Here is a 21,037-nt window from a genome sequence, read left to right as displayed (position 1 = left end):
ATCTAACTAAATTTTCATACTTGGGAAGAATAAAAAGGGACGTCTCCCTGTACAAATTCCCTTTAATTTTTATAGTGAATTCTTTATGAAAAGTGGTTAACTTAAAAGCATAGCATCTGTAATTCGGTAACATTTATAACCGTTACGAAATTCATTTAGTAAGACTAACTGTTAGCTCTGTTACCCCACGGGCTGTTAATCTGCTAGACTTCTAAGGGGAAAAGTATTTGAAGGCTTTCTGATAGAGAATCATGGGTAAATTTATTCAGTTTTTATTTTGCTTCTCAGTCTTCACTGAAGAAAGAAAAAAATGCCTTTGAAAAACTTCCTTTGAGCGAATGCTCAGGTCACTGACGTAGCTCTAGTGGTCAGGTTACACAGCTCTAGCGATCTTTTTTTCTGCACTACGCCACTCAAAATTCTCCAGCTCTTCCTAACACCGAGGGTGGAGTGGGCACTCAGTGACAACACAGCACATCTTCAGTACAAAGTGCTGCCGCCCCATCGGCGGACCAGAGGCCAGATACGACCTCAAAGCGGAAAGAACGCAGCGAAGCAAAACGGAGACAATGGCTTCTCAAGCACCAAATTCCCTGACTTCATTTTAAGAGTCACAGACACACTGGGGACATTGCTCCCTGGACTGAATACAGTCAGTGAATCCAAAGTTTCCATTCCGCTGTTGTTGCTGTTGTTGTTGTTGCTGGCTGTTCTATGCTTTCAGACGGCCTGTTTAGTCCTAGTTAGTGCTAAGCGTACCAAGTGTTTGTCTTCACCCGGCAACTAGCAATGAAGTGGAGAACAATAAAGCTAGAGACTCAGTGTTTTCCTAGAAAAATGTTAACTGCACTGTGCTTTTGCTGCCATGTTTAAACTTAGTTGATATTCCCTGAAAAGTAAAGTGTGTTAGGGATTCCAGAAAACACTGGATTCACGGACGGGGCTGTTACCAGAGGTTTGGGAAACCCACTCTACCTGGCCTGTTTAGCTCAATGCGTATGGCTTTCGGGCTTCCTTTAACAAGCCTCCTCCTGGATGCTTTGCACCTGGGCAAAAAACATCCAATGCTTGATGTTTTCTAGCTCTGTCTTAGTCTTTGTGTCTCAGATGTAGGTTTTTCTATATGATATTTAAAAAGACTGACAGGCAGCTGGTCCAGGTGACAGGTAGTTCAGTTGCAGCAGCAGGTAAGAGCATGGGCTTTAGAGAGTGGTGGGGACAATGAGAAATGGGAAGAGAAAGTAAGGGATTTCTAAGGGAGCCACAGACATACCACAAACTTCACACTTTTTTTTTAGAGCTTTTGAGGGCAGGGGTCATGTTTTTTTATTTCTGTTTCAGCTTTCTCAGTGCTTACAAATGTCCTAAGCAAGCAACAGGAACCTGACTTGCTAAACTGACTTGATGTTCAAGGTCACTTCTATTTAGACTGGCTAAATTACAGAACTAGGGAAAGGAAGGATGTCAGATAGCTTGTGGGCAGCACATTCCCTGTGGACCCTCTGTCTCATCTGGAGTCTGTTGGGTGACACTGCTGCCCGACAGACCCCTCAGTGAAGATCTTCAACTAAGACAAAAAGAGACTCTTCTTTGAGAGGACATGACTTTATAGGGAACATCAGTGTTAAAATAGATAAACATTTGTTGAAACAAATTAATTTTTACAAGTGAAAGACAAGAAAACAGTAACTCATATGTTAATTATGCTTATGTATTCATTTTAATTCACTTTGCCTCTTTATGCATTTTAATTTAGCAGAAGTTCTAATTCGACAAGCATTTGTTGAACAACTACTCTAAGTACAACCTTCTGCTAAGGTTCCGTGGGATAAGTAAAATATATGATACTAATGAGCTTGTTTATAAAACAGAAACAGACTCACAGACAGAAAACAAGTTTATGGTTATCCAAGGCAAAAGGGGGTGGAGGAGGGATATATTAGAAGTATGGGATTAGCAGATACAAACTAATATATATAAAATAAACATGACGGTTCCACTGTATAGCACAGGGAACTATATTCAATATCCTGTAATAAACCACAACGGAAAAGAATAGGAAAAAGAATATATACATGTAAAACTGCATCACTTTACTGTATGCCTGAAACTAACACAACATTGTAAATCAACTGCAATGAAAAAAAAATTAAAAACCTAAAAACCAGCTAGTATCTGAGAGGCCAAGATCGTGGAGAGAAGCAAAATCCACTGAGTGGGAAGCCCTATATTCATTGCTGGGTTTTTTTTTTGTTTTTTTTTTTTAAAGGGAATTTTCCTCAAAGTGAGATGCCTAGGGGCCAAACAGAAAGTTGTAGCCTGGGACCTGCAGGAATCTAACGAGGCTGGGGAGACAAAAAATAGGACTGAAATCTACTAAAGCAACCAGGACTTGAGGGGCCAAGACCCCAAAGAAAAAGGGAACTGTAAAGGCATTTGCCACTTCTGAAGCTGCCTGTGCGGGTTGAAAGGCTCAGAAACCAAGCAGAAAGCAGCTGCTCAGAGGCTCAACAGCTAAGCAGACACTTCAGCAGCTGCACGTACCAGGGAACGAAAAGACAAGAGTCCAGAGCCTGCCGAGGAGGAGGAGTTCCAGAAGACACAACGGGCTTTCAGGTGAGTCCCCTGGATCACCTGAATCAAACTTAGTTTGCCCCAAGAGAGGAGGCAAACCATAACTGGATTAACCATCACTATACCTGAAACCCAGTTTCTACTAGACCAGGGTGATAGCTCATATTCAATTTGGCTTCCAAGAGAAAGTGAAATCCTCTCCAGAGGAAGAAATTTGAAGTAATTTTTATATAGGGTTGGCACACGGACTGCCACCTCTGAGAATTTACTTGCTAAAGCTTTTGTCTGGCCCACACGATGTTCGCTTTTCTCATCCGCATGCTTTTGGGAGGAGTCTGTACTGTCTGGTTCTTCCACAGTCCCCACCAATCTCTGTGGTCTCACAAGAGGCCCATTTTGCCCACCTAAAGTTACTGACTGGAAACTGAAGGCATTTCCTACACCCTGGAAAGCAGATGAGTGAGGACCACAGATCTATGTTCTAAACCAAGCACTATGTCAGTGATCACAGGAGGCTGCATGAGGGGAGCATCGGTGGGTGGCGGACATCACTAAGAGGGAGGGCCGGTGGCGGAAGAGAGGATTTAAGGACTGAGTTTACAAATCCTTGTGTAGCCTCTAATTTGCCTTTATGTGGCTTCTGAGACAAACACTTCTTCTTGTCCACGTATTCATTTATAGTACTTTACATTTGTAAAACATTACATAGTTTACAAATTATGTTTTTATACGCTACTTAGGACAAAACTTAGGGCAAGAATCACACCTCTGTTTGGAAAGCAGATAACTAAGGCTCAGAGAGGCCAAGTCCCTGGAAGAACGGAGACTGCACAACGCTCCTTCTAGTACACTTGACAGCTCAGTATTACAGAAGGTCATAAAATACGCATACAAATGTACTCATGGAAAATGTATTCTCCTCATCCCAATATCTGCGTTAAGACATGAGATAAGAAGAAAATTTTAGACCCTGGAAAAATTATAAATTAACAGCAAGTCAAAGAATCTGAATGACTCGGTGAAAACTAGTCTCAAATGTTAACTGTTCGATCTGTTCTCCCAAAACTGTTTTTAACAAGGGGAGGCATGTGTCTTGCTTACTCTAATTCTTACAGGTTTGCTATTTCAAGAATCAGAGTGTTCTAAAATGTTTTCACATGTAAAGTAAAGGTCCACAGAGCCCAAAAGCATGCCACATGGTTAAAATGCAAAGCATGTGGTCATGGAGGCACAGGAAAGAACACTGAAATAGAAAAACCACGGAGTGAGAAACTAAGATCGGATCAGAGCAGGAGAAATGGAGGAACCTCTTTTGCAAGGATAGAGCCAGGTATCAAAACACAGTCTATTCAAGCCCATCATTACTGAAACTGTATTCACAGAAGACACTCACTGGCAGATCAGATCCTGACACTTTTATTTAGAGAACCCAGCACAAACAAAAGCAAAAATCCGGCAGCCTCTGAAGAGCGCTGCTTGGCCAATCAACAGGCTAACGTGAAGGTAATGTTAGATGCTGTCATTCATTGTCAAATGGAGTAAGAGGTTTATTGCGCGAGGACACAAAGATATTTCACCAGCCCAGATGCTACTGAACATTGAACAGAATGGCACAATCTAATCAAGACAATTTAAATACATCTCCTTGTCTGAGCTTCTGTATATTTATTTGTAAAGTTATAGAAATGCTCTGGGACGTTGTGAAGTGCACATGAGGTATTGGTTAGTTTCTGAATTTCACTCTCCAAAACAAGTGCAGTGATTTTTTTCCACTGAACTTGACATGGTTCTGGGACAAATCAGTGATAGAGTCCCAACCTCCCCTGGCTTCTGCATGTTTATTACAGGGTTTTCTGGGAAGACTGCTTTTCCACTCTTCATGAATAGTTCATGTGCTAGTCTCCAATGGAAACAAAGTGACATTTCTTATTACTGCTGGCTGTTGGAAAGCAATCGCAAAGGGAGTGCCTTGAAACAATTAGTCCTCTGTAACTGATTATTTAACAATGTGTATTTCCCAAGAGCTGTTTATCCTCAAAAGGGAGCAGCCAAGACTAAATATGTACTGTATCTAAGCAGACACTTGCACTGAAGCCCTCTGGATGCTAAATGGAAATTCTCACAGAACAAAATTAAAGGAGGATTATTAATTTTCTTCTCTATTCCATTGCAATGAACTCTGTAACTTTTTGTGAGCAAGGAAACATATTCCATTTCTTATGATACCTCAAGGACTATTTTTACTGGGAAAATCTTTTCCTGAAAGATGGCTTTAGTTTTAAAGCTGAAACTCAACGTATTAACAAGAGATAGGTGGAAAGAAGGAAGAAAGAGAGGGAAGGAAAGAGGGAGGGAGGTGAAAAAAAGGAGTAAAAAAGAAACCCAATTTTTTAGTAGAAGAAAAATACTTTGTTTTCAAGGCACTATAGTGGACACCAAAGAACCATAATTTTTTTTTTAAAGTAGCAGAAACTGTTCCCACCTTTGAGTCACTTATTTCCCTAGCTATTTAGCTGTTTAAGACATGAGGCTAGAAATGACAAGGATTTTAACCAGCTGACCTTAAATTTGAATACAGGCTTTATATTTTTAGCTACAAATTCCATGTTGTAACTCCCTTCTCTGAAATAGGGAATGATCCAAAAACTGCCAGGGAACATCTCGAGACCAGATGCTTGCACAAACGAATAAGCAGAAGTCAATTACAGAGACAGTTAAATAAGATTCTGAAGAATGTGGTCTCATAACTCACATTCTGAGACATGTCATTTCCCAATACTATGTAAAGTTCCACTCCCTTGCCAGCTTGTGTACTCCAAGAAGAATTCATTTCAGCTTTTGGAACAATTCTTCTGTGTATATGAATCTTCTCCAAAAACTTATTTTTCAGCATCACTAAGAATCTTAAGCCTATTTACTGCCGGCTACCCTCATTATCTTATGTGGGATTCCCTACATGTGAGAAGATTGTCAGTCAGTGAAATTTTGACTTAGTAAATGTGAGAGAGCCCTAGAGAAACCTGAAATAAATGCTGTATTTAAGTATGAATCTGAGTGGTTGAGGTTAAAAATGTAACTATATTTTAGAACACAATTAAGCTAGGAGTGATGTGAAAAACATGAAAAAGTGTGGCACAGGCATTGATCCATCAGACTGCAGATCTAGTGCTGGAATTGGGACTTGGAGGCTCCCTGTCTAGCCAAACATTAGCCTTTTAGCTGCTGGCGGTCTGCAGATGCTTCTAGCTTAAATGGTTAGAAGCCAGAGACGCACGCAGGGGGTTTAGATGGTAGTTACTTCAGTATTATAATGACTGGTATGAAATGACTGGTTCTACCAGTGCCCACTAGCTGGGTACTGGGCTTAGTGATTACTCCCTTTAATTGTTACACAAATGCGGATATACCTTGGACTAAACATTTTAAGAAAGTTGTGATCTATAAGTATTAGCATAAATCTACTTAGAAATAAAAGACAACTTTTTTTTTTTTAAATAGAGGTTGTTGAATGTATGGATAGAAGGATTAAGAAAAATATTAAATGTAATCCCTTATGCCTTCCTTGTGGACAATACAGAGACATTTGGTTATACGCTGGATCCCAAAGATATTCATAATAAACCGTGTCACAATGATGAAGTTTCCAGGTAGTTTGACCATAACTGCCCTTGGCCTGGTCCAAACTTGTATCAATGAACAAGAAAATTTAGAAAACATGTATAGCGATCGCCTGTTACTTTGGTCTGCCTGGCACTGCGACCATTCTATGGGTAAGAGAGTCTTTTCTTCTGGGGGAACCCCATTCCGCGTGCTTTTGGTGAGATCGACTCGACTCTTTCCACCTCTGGAGTCTGCTTACGACCCAGACCTGGCCAGAGTCCCTGTCACTCTGTGATTTGTTTCTGGATGATCAGTGATCCAAAGTGAGGGGAATTTAAGTCCTTCACAGCATTTTCCTATTGAGGTGTAAGTTCTTTCTCTGCTGGGGCTGGAAAGCTGATAGGAATTAAAACTGGTGGTGGCTCCCGTGCTTAGTGCACTCAGAAAACCCCTTCAGCAAAAAGTAAGACAGTGCCCTGAGGCCTCTGGGGTTTGGGATCACTAATCAAGAATGTATGGAACTACTGTTTTCATTTTGGAAGTTTCAGAGTCTTTTTGACATGAAACAAAGCGCAAGAAAAATCAGGATGTTTTCACCTCACAACCACAAATCAACTGCATCACAGGGAAGTGGCAAAGACACAGGTAACATGAACTTGCCGACACGTTGGCAAGCGACTCCTAGAATTAAAAACACAAATTCCCAGGGAATAAACTTAAAGGACATTTCACCCTTCATTCTCTACCTTCTCCTCACTCTTGATATCCACCAGTTAAACACTTTTTTAAGCAATCAAGAAGATATAAATAATACAGATCAATAAAATTCTGAATTGAAGTTCAGCTCTTGGGGAAAAAAGTCACGTGTTTTTCAAGGAAGACTCAATAAAGTAGTAGCAGACGTATTTAGAATGATAATTTTTTTTGGCCTCACTTTTGTGTTTGCATCCATTTGTGCTTTTTAGAAAGTTTTTCATATACATTTTCTTGAATGAGCAAATGAATTAAGTTTGGTAGCTCAACCCTGAATCCTTAGAAAGTGATCTGGAAACTGCTGAAAATATTTCAAGGGGTCAAAATTTCCTTTTAAAAACTGCATCCAATAATAAATATAAAAAATATACCTTTCATCTGTGAGTCTCAGAGCACCTATGACATAACAATCTGGATAAAAAGTGAGACAGTAACTACCTCTGAGTAAAATATAGAAGCCAAGCATGAGACACCTAATACACATTTACGGTCAATCATGTTCACAAAAGCCGAAAAGAAACACAAAGCCAGTAAAAAAAACAAAAACAAAAACAAACAAAACTGTTAAGTTTTCATGGAATATACTTGGAAGATCTTACTAGGATGTACCCATATTCCATGGAAACGCCCAACCTGAAGACATAAGGCAGTTTATAAATTAAATGAACGCTAATAAGCCCTAGAGAAATCATATTTTCCAAGTGTTTCTTAAGAGGCGTTCTTTTTAGGACTGACTCACTGAGCGCTGGTACTAGGAGTGGGCCAGTGCTCCAGATGCCACGCAGCAGTGATACAGTCATTGCTTCAACAGCGCCACACAGAGGGAATTAAGCTCATTAAACATGAGTTTGAAATATTTAGTTTTGACTTATACTTAGCTTGTTTTCAGTTCCTCAAAGAAAAAGTTCACAGCACTTCTTTTTGTATCTCCCCATGAAATATAGCTAAATGCTCAACAACCCTCCTTTATTACCAAGCCTCCATCCTCCATAAGAGCTCAAAAAACCTTTTTCCTGTGTCTGTGGTTTGATAGCATACACTGCTACCATTTTAATCATAAGGCTTAATTTTTTAAATTACTGCTGAATTACAATTACAGATTTTGGGGGTCCAACCTCCACTGAGTCCTACCGATTTCTCTCCAGTCATTTCTTCACCGTCTTTGAAAGCACCATAATTTTTATGTTCTTTGCTTTCCGCCTGAAGATTGCTCCTTACCTTTTACCATTTTTAGCTCAAGCTTTGAACAGATTCCTTTCAACAAACGTCCTTGCCTTTTGCCTTTTGGAGATAAGAGAGGACATTAGATGCAAACTCCAACTTTCCACACCTTTAGCTCCAGAATAGTTTTTCGTACATACCTAATCCTTCTTTTCCAAGCCTCGAGAGAAAGAACCCCCTCTTCTCCCTCAGATAAGCCCTCTATCTCTTCTGTTCTTCCTGCCCTGTCCGTGATTTTGCCAAGGCAATGAGTCTTTCCTCTGCTCGTTTCTCCTGTGTCGGTTCTTTTCACAAATAAAGAAAACAAAACCCCTAAATTTCCTTTGAACCAAGCAACGTTCCTTCTTAAGCCATTGCCCCTCCTCTCTCTTTGCATTCTCCATTACACTTCTTGAATTAAAGACAGAAAGTGTTATTTATGTGTGAGGTACTGTACAATTTGCTTTATGTTCATTATACCATTTAATTAAATCCCACTGTAATCCTAAATAACATTTCTTCCCAAATCACGGATGAAGACAGTAGAACTGAGTCAGGATCCATGACTCAGCTGAAGTCAACCAGAGAGCAGGCTGGTGGAGTTGAGATCATGCTTCACTTCAGCCAGTGGTTCTCAAGCTGGGGTCCCTAGAGCAGCTGCATCAGCATTACCTGGAACTTGTTAGAAATGCAAATTCTCGGATCCCGCCTGATTTACCGTATCAGAAACTCTGGGTGTGGGGTTATGGCAAGTCCTTCATGCGAGTCTGACGACACTGTGGTTCGGGGACCGCTGCCCTAGACTGCACTGCCCCACAGCTCCCATCCCATCTAACTTCTCTGCTGCACTGGGTAGGGCTGGATGCTGTTTTCTTTTGAAGCTTTCTTTTCTCCCAGCAATTCCAAACCACCGTATCTTGATTGCCTTTCACTAACGATCTCTTTCACTAGCCTTCTCCTCATACCTAGTCACTAAAACATTGGTGGCTTGACCAATGTCTCCCAAATTTCACCAATTCACCAACTTGGCTGCATATTCCCTAAGGCCCTCTCCTGATGTGATCTCCATGCTGACCAGAGGAGTCAGTGCCTAGCCATTCACCCGAGCCTGCATCTCTAGGTGGTGCTGCTCTCTCACCACAACATTCCTGGTTAACCAAATTTTGTCAGTATTTGTCTCTATAATATTCTCAAACTCGTCACCTGGTCTCTATTCCCAGGTGTACTCCCCAACATGAAGGGCTGGAATATGACAACGTACCTGCCTGGAGCTGCTCTTTTAAACACCGTCCTAAACATTTCCAGCTATCCTTCTAAAAAGTAAGTATGAGTGTATCATTCTCATTTAGAATTTAAAAAATTCAAAAAACCCCAAAATTTAAAAAACAAATTAGAACACAGCAACAAAAAAACCAACTTTAATGGCTTCCCCCTACCTAAAGGCTGAAGTTTAACATCCCGTACGGAACATTGACGATGGCGCTGAAGCCAGCCTTGCTATCTGTCTCCACTCCCATCACACCCTTTGTAACTGCAAAACCTTTCCTCCTCCTGCAACCCCCTGCTTAATGTAGGCAAGATTAATCAAGCTTTCTTTCTGCAGCCTAGGCTAACCTTGTGTACTTTGCTTGAAATACCCATCTCTAACCACCTATTCATCACTTAATTAGTAAACATTAAAGGCAACACAGTCAGGGGCAGGTAAAATGAGTGAATTAAATCTACCGAGCATAATGACGGCACCTGTCCCATCCAAAGAGGGCAGCGTCTACTCAGGACTTAAAAACTGCTGCCCTGCAAGTACTGCCATTAAAGAGAAGCCAGATATTCATTTTATGTGAAATTTCTCAATTTTAAAAGTTTGCAAAAATATTAAAAAAAAAATCTAAAACCCTGTTCCATGTACCATTGTGTGTCCACCAAACAAAATACATCTGTAGGCTGTCAGTGTGGACTTTGGTTTTGGTGTTAGTTCTGCTAAGCCCTGGGATTCAAAAGTGACACAATGTCTGACCTGAGCGGTTCACCTTTGGGGCTCAGCTCAAACACTAGGACAGGCAGGAGTAAACAAGTCCTTCACTCTGCTCTCGTAACACTCTGTTTACATGGCATCTGCCATATATATACCCTTATATAGCCCAATTGTTTGCTTACTCCCTGAATCACCAGGTCCTAGAGGAGCAGGCTGTCATCTTCATCCTGGTACTGACAGCACTGGCGCCCTGTACTAGCAATGGGTACACATTGATTTTCTACATAACTTGTATCAACTTGGTTCCAAACTTTTAAATTACTTTGTATTTTTCCCTCCCTAAATCGACACTATGTTTTGATTAGGCACCCTGCTCTTAGATATGATCTCACTAAAGAATCTGTCTCCCCAAAAGCAAACCTAAATACGTTTTGAGTCCTATTTCAGGTGTGTGCTATCACCCTAATATGTTTTCCTACAGAGGTTTCTTGCAAGATGGTGGTCAAAGCCAGGGCTGTTTTGAGATAGTTTTGGTAAATTCAAGAAACTATTTGAGTCTAGGACAGATCTTTCCACTTGGGAAAATAAGAAAAATGAGTTCAATTGTTCCATTTGTCAATTTCACGGTGCAACTTTCCCCCATTTTTAACAAAAGCTAAAAAAGTCAGCTTTAATTTTTGTTACAGTTATATCATTTCTAGTTATGCTATCCAAACATGCTCACAAAACTAATTTAAGCTAGGCATTGCCAGACTTGGAGGACGTCAATCATTCATCAGTCAATCAAAATATTAAGCTCCAGACTTAAGAGGGGACTGTGTGAACATCACTGTTACTTCACTGCTCAGTTGATCTAAGTTTTAGACACAGCCATGTATGTGCATAGATCCTAGACGGCTGCCATCAGCAAAGTTTATGAACATCAATCCTGTTGAAAAAGTATGTTTTTGTAGTTACTTAGATGCTGTCAAAACGAAGGAGAGTAAATACTTTATATTTTCCTTATCTGTATAATCAGCAAGTTTGAAGCCCAGTCAGCCATACTTCAGGTGCTAAATATTTTTAACATAGTTTTTATCACTTTATTCTAAAGTTCTGACTGATGTTTTTGTGTGCACGAATACACCTACGTGTGGACACTTGGTACCTTTACACTGAAACTCCATGCCTTGTGTTCATTAGGAGGCATGTGTGCTATCTATAACCAAACTGTAAGGCTTACCTGCAGACTGTTGAAAATGACAAAGAGGACCAACATCCAGAAGTGTCTGTAAGCCATGTGCAGGCCTCCCCAAAGCCATGTCATCGAAATCAGGGCAAAAAGATACAAAACCAGTGGAATTTCTAGAAATCATAAAAAAAAAAAAAAAGAAAAAAGAAAAAAAGAAAAGAAAAAATTTTTGAACTTCAGAATACCTCATAGTAACACATATATGCAAAATTATTTTTAGCTCCTTTCTGGAAAATACTCCCTATGCCTAAGTACCCATTTTGAAACAACAACCTTGGAAATCCCATTCTTATGCCAGAGAAGAGAAGGCACATTGCTGAGTCCACATTCCTTCTGTTTTGCTGGTAGGCAGGGGGTTGGAGAAGGGTGAGAACTGTTCCTCTCCTAGACTACCACCTGCTGGACTGTTCAGGAAGTGCCACTGAGAACCGCAGATATGCAATCACATTTCAATCCCAGGGAAGACAGGGCATATAAATCTCCTTAAAAGAGCTCCCCACCAGAAAATGGTAGACAGCAGCGTGCTCCCAAAATTACTGTAGTCCAATCCCACATTTGAAACATAAATGATATAACTTGTTTGTATGTAATGGAAAAATAGGCATTCATCTCTTTTTCTGACTGAGAAGACACCAAACTTTATTTATAGCTATGGTTAAGAACAAAGATGAAGGGATGGATTCACTACTGTCAACACTAAGCTTATTCTACCCATCATTTTATCATGCAATTTGTTTTAATAGTTTCCAGAACAGCTTTCTTCAGGGCCAAAGGACTTCATTACTCTTTCTACTTATCTCTGATATTTGGGAATTAGAATAATAATCTTAAAAGGGGATTATTAATATTTAAATGGCAGGCTATGTAAGAATTAGAAAGTGAATCTGATCTCTGCAGCTGCAAATAAACACACTTTCAAGCTACTGAAAGATGAGGATGGACCACATCACTGACACAACTCTCATGACAGACCTCAAAGTCCATATATCCTCACCATCAACAAAGGCCTAAAATCTACTTGCACTGTGGAATTATTTACAACTTCAGCAAATTTTAAAACTTCAGTTGTTTTGAAACAATCTCAAACTTATAAAAAGTTGCAAGTACAGTATGGCTACAAAGTTTTGCGGTTGTTTTTTTCCCTTGAACCATTTCAGAGTTGCCAACCTGATCCCTCATCACCCTCTGAACACTGGAGTGTGTATTTTCTACAAAGACATGCCTCCTACATAACCACAATACAACCATCAAATCAGAAAATTGACATTGATAGGTTACAACCCTCCTCGGATCCCATTCAGTATCTGTAAATTATCCCAATAATTTCTGTTGTAGCAGAAAAATCCAGTTGACATTCTCTATAATTTTCTTTAGTCTGAAATGGTTCTTTTGAGTGTCCTTGACTTTCATGACTCTAGCATTTTTGAAGATTACCAGCCAGTTTTTCTTGTAGGGTGTCCTTAAATTTGAATTTGATATTTTCTCATGATTTAGATGGTAAAGTTGGCCAGAAATCACAGAAGTGATGCTGGGTTCTTTTTTAGCATTTATGCCACAATAATTCACTTTGTCCCATTATTAAAATGTTCATTTTGGTTACTTGATTAAGACAGCAGACAAACTGTAAAGTTAGTCTTTTCCCCTTTATAACTAATATGAATTGTGTATGGCATTATTTTGAAACTACGTAAATATCCTTTTACTTATCAAATGTTTGATTTATTCATGTGTTTTTTATAATATGGACCCACAGATTCCAATTTAATGGGTTACTACTGATTGCTATCATTGATTTTGATGTTCAGATCGCCCTAAGTTTGATCAGTGGGAGTCCCTTCAGGATGGTTTCTGCGCTTTCTGGTACGTCCTCGTCATCCTGTGAGCACTTCCGTGGCTCTTTGGCCCAGCAAGATGTTTCAAGCTCATCTTGTACCTTCTCTGCCCCAGTCCTGGTTTCTTTTAGGGTAGAATGGCATTCAGAGACCAAGATCGGGGGCTGGGCATGATCGCGGCTCCTGAGGGGGCTGCTGCTCCTCAGCCCTCTCTGTAGACACAGCTGGGGAACACGCATATGTAAGCACAAGCTCACACACACATTTATAGCTATATTTCTTTTTTTGGCAGCAGTGGAGCGGGGAGGTAATTAGACTTACTTATTTAATTTATTTTTATTTTTTTTAACGGGAGCGCTGGGGATTGAACCCAGGACCTCATGCATGCTAAGCACGTGCTCTACCACTGAGCTATACCCTCTCCTGTATCTATATTTCTATATCTACCTCTACATAATGAAAACCATTAGCTCACAGCAATACTTCAAATTCCCATCCAATGCCACAGGGTTTATTTTCTCCCTTTTTGTATTTGTAATTCCCTTCTCTGTTGTTAAGAAATGTACTTCTCATTATTGTTAATATATTCACCTGTTTGATCAACTGTATTGGATGGTAACCAATCTTCCATTGCAGTCATCTCTCCCTTCTACAGATGGCCTCCCAGACTCACTCAGGTTCTCATGAACCTCATGAGGACACCTCACCCTGCACAGGGACGCCCTCTCGTAATGACTGGGTTGGGACACTCCATGCTCGACATCTCCCTGTAGGTGCACATCTTGCTCAGCATCAACTAATGGCCTTAGGATAGAATTGCTTTGGAAAGGAAGAGCAAGGAAAGAACAGGAAGAGAAAGCATAGAAAGAGGGGAAGAGGGAATCAGAGCATTTTTTCCTTTTTTGAAAAAGAAAAAAAAAAGGCTTTAGGAGGAGACCAGGCTGGTATCTTGTCAGAGATCCCCTTCACAGAAACATGTCCACTGTCTGAATTGTCATAACTGCACAGAGAAAATAAGAATAATATAAAACACAGTTTATACAGATGAACAGTTTCTTTGTCACTAATGCCTTACCTGAGGACAAGAGAGAATCTATTAAGATTTAATTTTTTTAAAAAATTCATTTTTGTTTAATGACATCATGCAGTTGGATAAAGGTCCAGAAGGCTTATTTTCACTTCTGACAAGATCCCTAATATTTAGGAAACTGCCTAAGCTACGCTCATGGAAGTTTTCAAAATTAGGTATCAGCCTGGCAATTGCATTCTTTGCTCTCACTGTGTAAGTACAGAATTCTATTTATGGCTCTGTGCACAGTACAAAAGGACATGCATATTTTGCATGAACAGCGAGAAACCAAATTTTCAAAATTTGGCCTGCATGTTCCTCTGAGAGCTTAGAGCCAGACAGTGTGCTGACAAAGCTGAGTGCGGAAGCCAAGAGAGCATTCTGGGGCTGACTAGAAACACCCAGGGCTCATGTTTTTCTGGAACTCTGCAGAAAAGTGTGGTCGCTTGGCACCCCAGATCAGAAACTGCAAGGAAAGAAAGCCAGTCATAAATAATTCAGTATCCTGAACAAGAAACCCCGGGCTGGTTTTCCAGCAGTGCAACAATGATTGAGACGTGATTTCAGATGGAATAAACACACCCAGGGGAACATCTGGATTTTGTGAGCCTGAAGTTTACAAAACTTAGCAAGGCTTCTTTAAAAAATAAAAATTGCAAAAGCATAATTAGGCCTAAGATCTTGGAAGGGGCTCATGCACGTAAGAGGCCCTAAAACCCATGTTTCATGAGCTTTCTGGTTACCCTACCTGAGGAGGTATCTCCTACCTCTTTGGGGCCGAGAGTAACAGTGACGGGGTGGGGTGGGGGGTGATGAAAGTCGGAGGAGGGTGGGTGTTGTCGTTTAACAGCTACTAGAAATTCCATTTGGCAAACTGAAACTTAAGCTTTATTTAATGAAAACTGTGTTAGTTTCATGTCTCCTAAGCTGATAGGCCACATTTGGTGAACTACTAGTAACTTTTCTGTTGGCTATCTAAGTCATCGCTTATCAAAGCAGGCATTTATAAAATTGGCAATGTCAGAAACTTATGTTTAGCTGTGAATTAGTTAAGAGGAAACAGAATCATTTCAATGTTCTCAATGAAAGGAAGCCCTAAAAACACAGCATGGAGTCCAAGGAATAAGGGCTTCTATATAAAGGACTGTGTTGTCCAGAATACATAAGGAACTCCTACCACTGAGCAAAAATCAAACAATCCAAACCAGAAATGGGCAAAGGACTTGAATAGACATTTCTCTAAAGAAGATACACAAATAGCCAAAGAGCACATGAAAAGATGCCCAGCAACACTGCTCACTAGGGAAATTCAAACCAAACCCACAGTGAGGTACTATTTCACACCCTCTAAGATGGCTATTGCCAAAAAACTAAAAAACTACAAATGTCGGTAAAGATGTGGAGAAACTGGAACCCTTGTGCCTTACTGGTGGGAATGTAAAATGGGGCAGCTGCTGTGGAAAACAGTTTGTCGGTACCTCAAAAAGTTAAGCAGGATGACCATATGATCCAGAACTCTCACTTCTAGGTATATACTCAAAATAATTGAAAGAAGGGACTCAGAGACTTATACATCAATGTTCATGGCAACATCCTTCACAGTAGCCCGAAGGTGGAAACAACCCAAATGTCCCTCAAGAGATGAATGGATCAACAAAATATGATGCGTACATACAATGGAATATAGCTCAGCCTTAAACGGAAATGAAATTCTGACATGTGCTACAATGTGGATGAACTGTGAAAAATTCTGTTAAGTAAAATAAGCCAGACACAAGAGGACAAATATATGGTTCCACTTATGTGAGGCACCGAGAATAGGCAAATTCAGAGGCAGAAAGTAGAACAGAGGTCACAAGAGGCTGGGAGGAGGGGAAAGAGAGAGTTATTGCTTAATGGGTACAGAGTTCGTATTTGGGATGATGAAAACAGTCTGAAAATGGATAGTGCTGATGGTTGCACAACACTGTGAATGTATTTACTGCCACTGAATTGTACACTTAAAAATAGTTAAAATGGTCAATTTTATGTTATGTATATTTTACTAGTGTTGTTTTTTTAAGTCCATGTTAAAAAAGGCAGGCCCATGTCAAGATGAAGTTCCGTAACAGGGAGGGAAAAAAATCAAATCTTCCAAGTACTTAATTTAAATATTTACATGAGCAAGGAGTCACTAATGAGAAAAACAAAGTAGTCTGAAAGGTTTTAGTGAAACAAATTACTTCAGAGAAAAAAAAAAAAAACAAACACAAACCAGCAAGTGGATATGTCATTTAGTACTGCTATCATTAAGATACTCTACTTATGGGAATTTGTAGATTCCACTGAGAATACATAAAATCTCTTTATTTTTAGGGGGGGAATATGATTTCAATGAATTTCACTGCCATTTTTAAAGAAAGTATGGTGTTGTATTATCTCTTTCCTTTGTAATTGCAGCCTTTGCTTTATTGCTATGCACCAGTGACAACAATAATGGCTTTATTATGGAAATCACACCTCATTTACATGCGGCTGAAATTTATTCTGTGTTTACAATCTTCTAAAGCACTTGTTTTAATTTTACCTCACTGACCTGATTCTAACAATTTGGATGTGCTACTGAAACAAACTCATCAACGTAGCACAACTGTGAAATAATGTGGGCTTAAGATATTTATGGGTCTGTTTCCGACAATAAGCATGCATTATTTTTAAATGAGAAAAACAGGTAATTAAAAAAAGGCATCAAAGGGTCTTATTTCTAAAATATGGGCTTATATTCTGAAATTAACAGAGACTCAAAGGCAAAGAAGTTCCACTGATATGATCCACTTTCTGGTGAGAAAGTATTAACTGTCCTCTTGAGCTTTCTTAACAAGGGTTAACACACAATGCATAGTTACCCACTAGTGTTCTCAGTAAATAAATCTGATGTCGCAGAAGAAGACACACACATATTTCACAGAAGTCAAATCAGCATTAGGATACTGCAGGTGGAACGGATAACAAAAAACTTATGGATTGGATTTGCAAACTGCTCAAAGAAACACTCCATACTTCATTTGAGTAGCTTGCATTCCTAACCTTTGCTCACTACTCCTATACACGGTTCTAGTTTTAGAATTCCTGTCTTGCTTCAGTACTTCAACACATTCATAAGAGAGCTCGTGAGAACCCATGTGGATAATAGGGAACCCGCTCTAAGTCCTGTGGTTCTTGTCTCCAGACAGAGTTGCAAACGTTTGTTGCAGCAGGCTCGACTTTGTGTATCTCAACTTGATGATGCGCCAGGCGCTTCACTTTAATTAGCCTTCCTTATCGGATTCATAATCTCTAGTGTCACCTTCTTTCAATGAGCAATTTAAGGGCCAACAATTTCCAAATATGTATCTCTCTCTCTCTCCTGAGCTCCAGACCTTCAGGCCTGGAGATCCTCAAAAACATCTCAAACGCAGTTCATCCAAAGCTAGATTTGCTATCCTTCCCCTCAGACTTTCTCTTCCTTCTGATTAGTACTGCCACCCATATAGATTTATCTATGATTCATTTTTCCTCATACACTGCACCAAATGGGCAGGGGGAGGGGAAGAGAAACCATGCACATGGTCGGCACAGAGCCTGGCACAAGGCACATGCTCAAAAAGCCTTACCTGCTATCATCCTTATTTCCATCACCATCACGACTTTAGTCAAGTTAGAGAAATAGCGCATGGCTATAGACAGCCCTCTCTCGCATCTTTTAAGTGCCAAAACATCTTGTAATAAAGAAACATGTTTAAATTTTCTGGTACCTCGATTTTCCAAGCCTATTTGGTGTTAGAACCCTTCTGTTTACCTTGACATAATACGAAGATCGCACACAGAGGAGGCTTGCTTTCAGTGTGCAGACGCTTAAGTTCCATCACATCCAAATTCTCACTGATCAATCTATTTAAAATGGACCTCTCAGTGTCTTCTATTCTCCTCTGTCTCCCTTTGATATTTTTTTCTTTTCTATTCCATTCCATTCCATTCTGTTTCATCCCATCCTATCCCATCTCATCCCATCCCATCTCATCCATCTCACCCCATCCCACTAAAAAATTGCTTGCAATCAGACTCATCAATGTATTGTACTGTGACCCACAATGTGCAAACCTCTGCTCTAAAAGGTAATTTAAGTAGCTCTTAGAATGTCTTAGACATAAGGTGGGTACAGTAAACGTAACTACAGTGGACTCCTACAGCTACCATGTTCTGACCCAGATTTACCCTGACCTTTCCTGAAATATGAAGGAGGCAAGTGTAATTTGGAGAGATCTTTACAGGTGAGATATTGGATCTGCAGGCAGAGAAGAGAGTCAATACTGGCCTAGAGCATATTTTCCAGGGGTAAAGAGGAGGAATGTGAGTAAATCCTCAGAGGAGTCTCAAGTCTGCTGGGAACCTAAACAGCTGTACTCTGTCAGTGACTGACTTAGGGTGCTCCTGGATGCTAGAGGACAGCTGAGTGTCAGGACTACTTTGAGTGTGATTTATTGGGATTGAAAAAAAATGGTACAAGCCTAGAATTATGGTCTCGCCTTGCAAAAGCTATATATAATTTTCAATTTGCAGGCTATAATTTTGAATCTAAGGAGAATAATCAAGTTAGATGAGACATACCCACATGGACCTTGTATGCACTGTTATTAGGATAATTCCATGTACTTCAAAGTTGCCAGATAATATTCTACTGGGGGGAGGGATCAAATAGGTCTGTGATTCTTAAGGAAAAAGTTAAATGATCTGTTTTCCTCTTGTGAGAAAAAATGTCTTGGAACTACGGGAAGGAGAATTATCATAGGGGTTCACAAACAACACAGTCATTTTATACACATTTCATAAATGTTTCATAAATGACATTATAACAAATGTTTTTAGAAGATCAGAGTTCTAAAACAAACATGAAGTTAACCAACCAACAATCGAAGACTGGCTTAACCTAGTTTCCTAACTTCATTACCGGTTACTCAGCCGTTAAGGAGTTCCAGTCATCTGCAGGCATGCTCAGGCACCTAGGAGCAATTCCCAACACACTCAGCTTTCATAACACAACGAAAATGTACAATGCATCTTTCAACCTGCTACATCTATATTTTAAATCTTACTAGATAGCCTCATAATTGTTGGAAATTAGGTTACTATGTTTTTGGCCTAAAATAACCTGTTATGTTTAAAGATAGTCTGATAGTACATCACATAGCAGTCATTAAGATTTAATAGGCTCAAATTCAACACTGAAGTCTTGAGTCAATCCTGACACAATGTCTCAAAAAATTTACACTAAAAATAACTCTATGTGTTCAAGATAATATTTTTACAGTGTGTTAAATATGTCAGTTCCCAGAACAGTTTCCTGGTAGACTCTCCATCTGGACAGATGCCAATTGACCTCAATGCTTATTTCCGTTCCTTAATTTGGTTCCCTAGCCAGACATCACGTTACAAAACTGTAACACCAATTTAATATTTTATTTTATTTTATTTTTACTTCCTTTGCTATGTTGCTATTCTAAAAAGTCTACCTGAGTGAAATCCTTTGGTTCCTCCCTGTCAGTGTGATTAATTGCATCCCTTCTCCCAGCAGAGAGATAATCTGATATTAGATTATCAGGGTATTCTCTGGTCTTAAAAATAACGTAATGTATTTCCCAAAAGCTTTGGGGATATTACTTACTCTCTGTTGTTAAATAACTGTATCTGTAAATACAGAAAACTAATACCAAACCCACACAGAGAGTGGTTTTCCAGAGTGTATAGTAACAGACCATAAAGTGGCATAATACCTGTGTTGTATAAAGGCTTACATTATCCAGTTAAACACTGGTACAGTCCTCACAGGTGTGCCAGGAATGTCTATGCATAAGGGAATGAACTAACACTTTATCGCTCATTCTCACTAACAACCCTGGATCAAGCCCTTACAGAAAAGAAAGAGACACCATTGTGTTAAGAAAGAAAGGCAATCCCCAGATTGAATGCCATGTATATGATCTATGGGAAAAGGAGGCTGCCCACCACCACCCCCAAATCTACATTGAAACGTATTTGTACCCAATGATAAACCTTTAAAATGTTCTTTCTGTATCTGTCAATGTCTTACGTAGACCTGAAAATCTGTGAGATTTTCATTCCAACTTTTTCTCCTCTTTCATGTGGAATTAAAATTGTTAAAGGTAGGTTGTTTCACAGGTGTCGGGTATTATAAGCAAATGTAAGGTAGATACTAGAGCTTATTTTTTGCCCCAGGTTCAAAACTGTATGTTTCCCATTTCCTCCTCCTCCTCCTCCTCCTTCTTCTTCTTTTTTTTTTTTAAAGAGTGAGAGCATTGGAATTTTACTTAACTCTGGGTACCCTGAGTTTGGCATTAGTACGTAAGATTAACGAATGAATAGCCATGCAATTTTTGGGGTCACTTTGCTTCCCAACCCCCCACAAGGAGCTATTTATACTATTCAATTCCATCTTTAATAGGCTACACAGATTCTGCTATATTTTTTGTTTCTATCCTATTTTTTTTTAACCAGGTGAAGTTTATTCTATTATAAAGCTTGTGAACCACATTTGTGAAAAACAACTTTTTTTATGGTGGCAAAGCAGCTTTACTATAACCACAGATTAAGTGTCTATTTGCAAACACTTTGGAGTCAGGGAGGGAAAATGATGGAGAGAGGGAAATCACCACACTGCTTGGAAACCATATAATTAAATGAGTGTTAAGTATCAAACATTGTTCATTTCAATCACTTGTTAATTTACAGGCACACCATTTATGCTGTTTTATTAAACTGCACAGCAGAGC

At 39.5% G+C, this 21,037-nt stretch overlaps 1 protein-coding gene across 1 annotated transcript in view; it reads right to left on the bottom strand.

The window, feature by feature from the left end:
• Positions 1-21,037, bottom strand: part of ADGRV1 (adhesion G protein-coupled receptor V1) — a 471,474-nt gene that overhangs the window by 44,109 nt on the left and 406,328 nt on the right. Inside the window, exon 87 of the mRNA XM_074360351.1 lies at positions 11,322-11,443. Coding sequence (XP_074216452.1) covers positions 11,322-11,443 — 122 coding nt within the window. The remainder of the gene's footprint in view (positions 1-11,321; positions 11,444-21,037) is intronic.

The sequence above is a fragment of the Camelus bactrianus genome, chromosome 3, assembly GCF_048773025.1.
Source record: "Camelus bactrianus isolate YW-2024 breed Bactrian camel chromosome 3, ASM4877302v1, whole genome shotgun sequence".
Lineage (NCBI taxonomy): Eukaryota > Metazoa > Chordata > Mammalia > Artiodactyla > Camelidae > Camelus > Camelus bactrianus.
The sequence above is the reverse complement of the archived record's forward strand: the minus strand, read 5'-3'. Positions and strand labels throughout refer to the sequence as shown.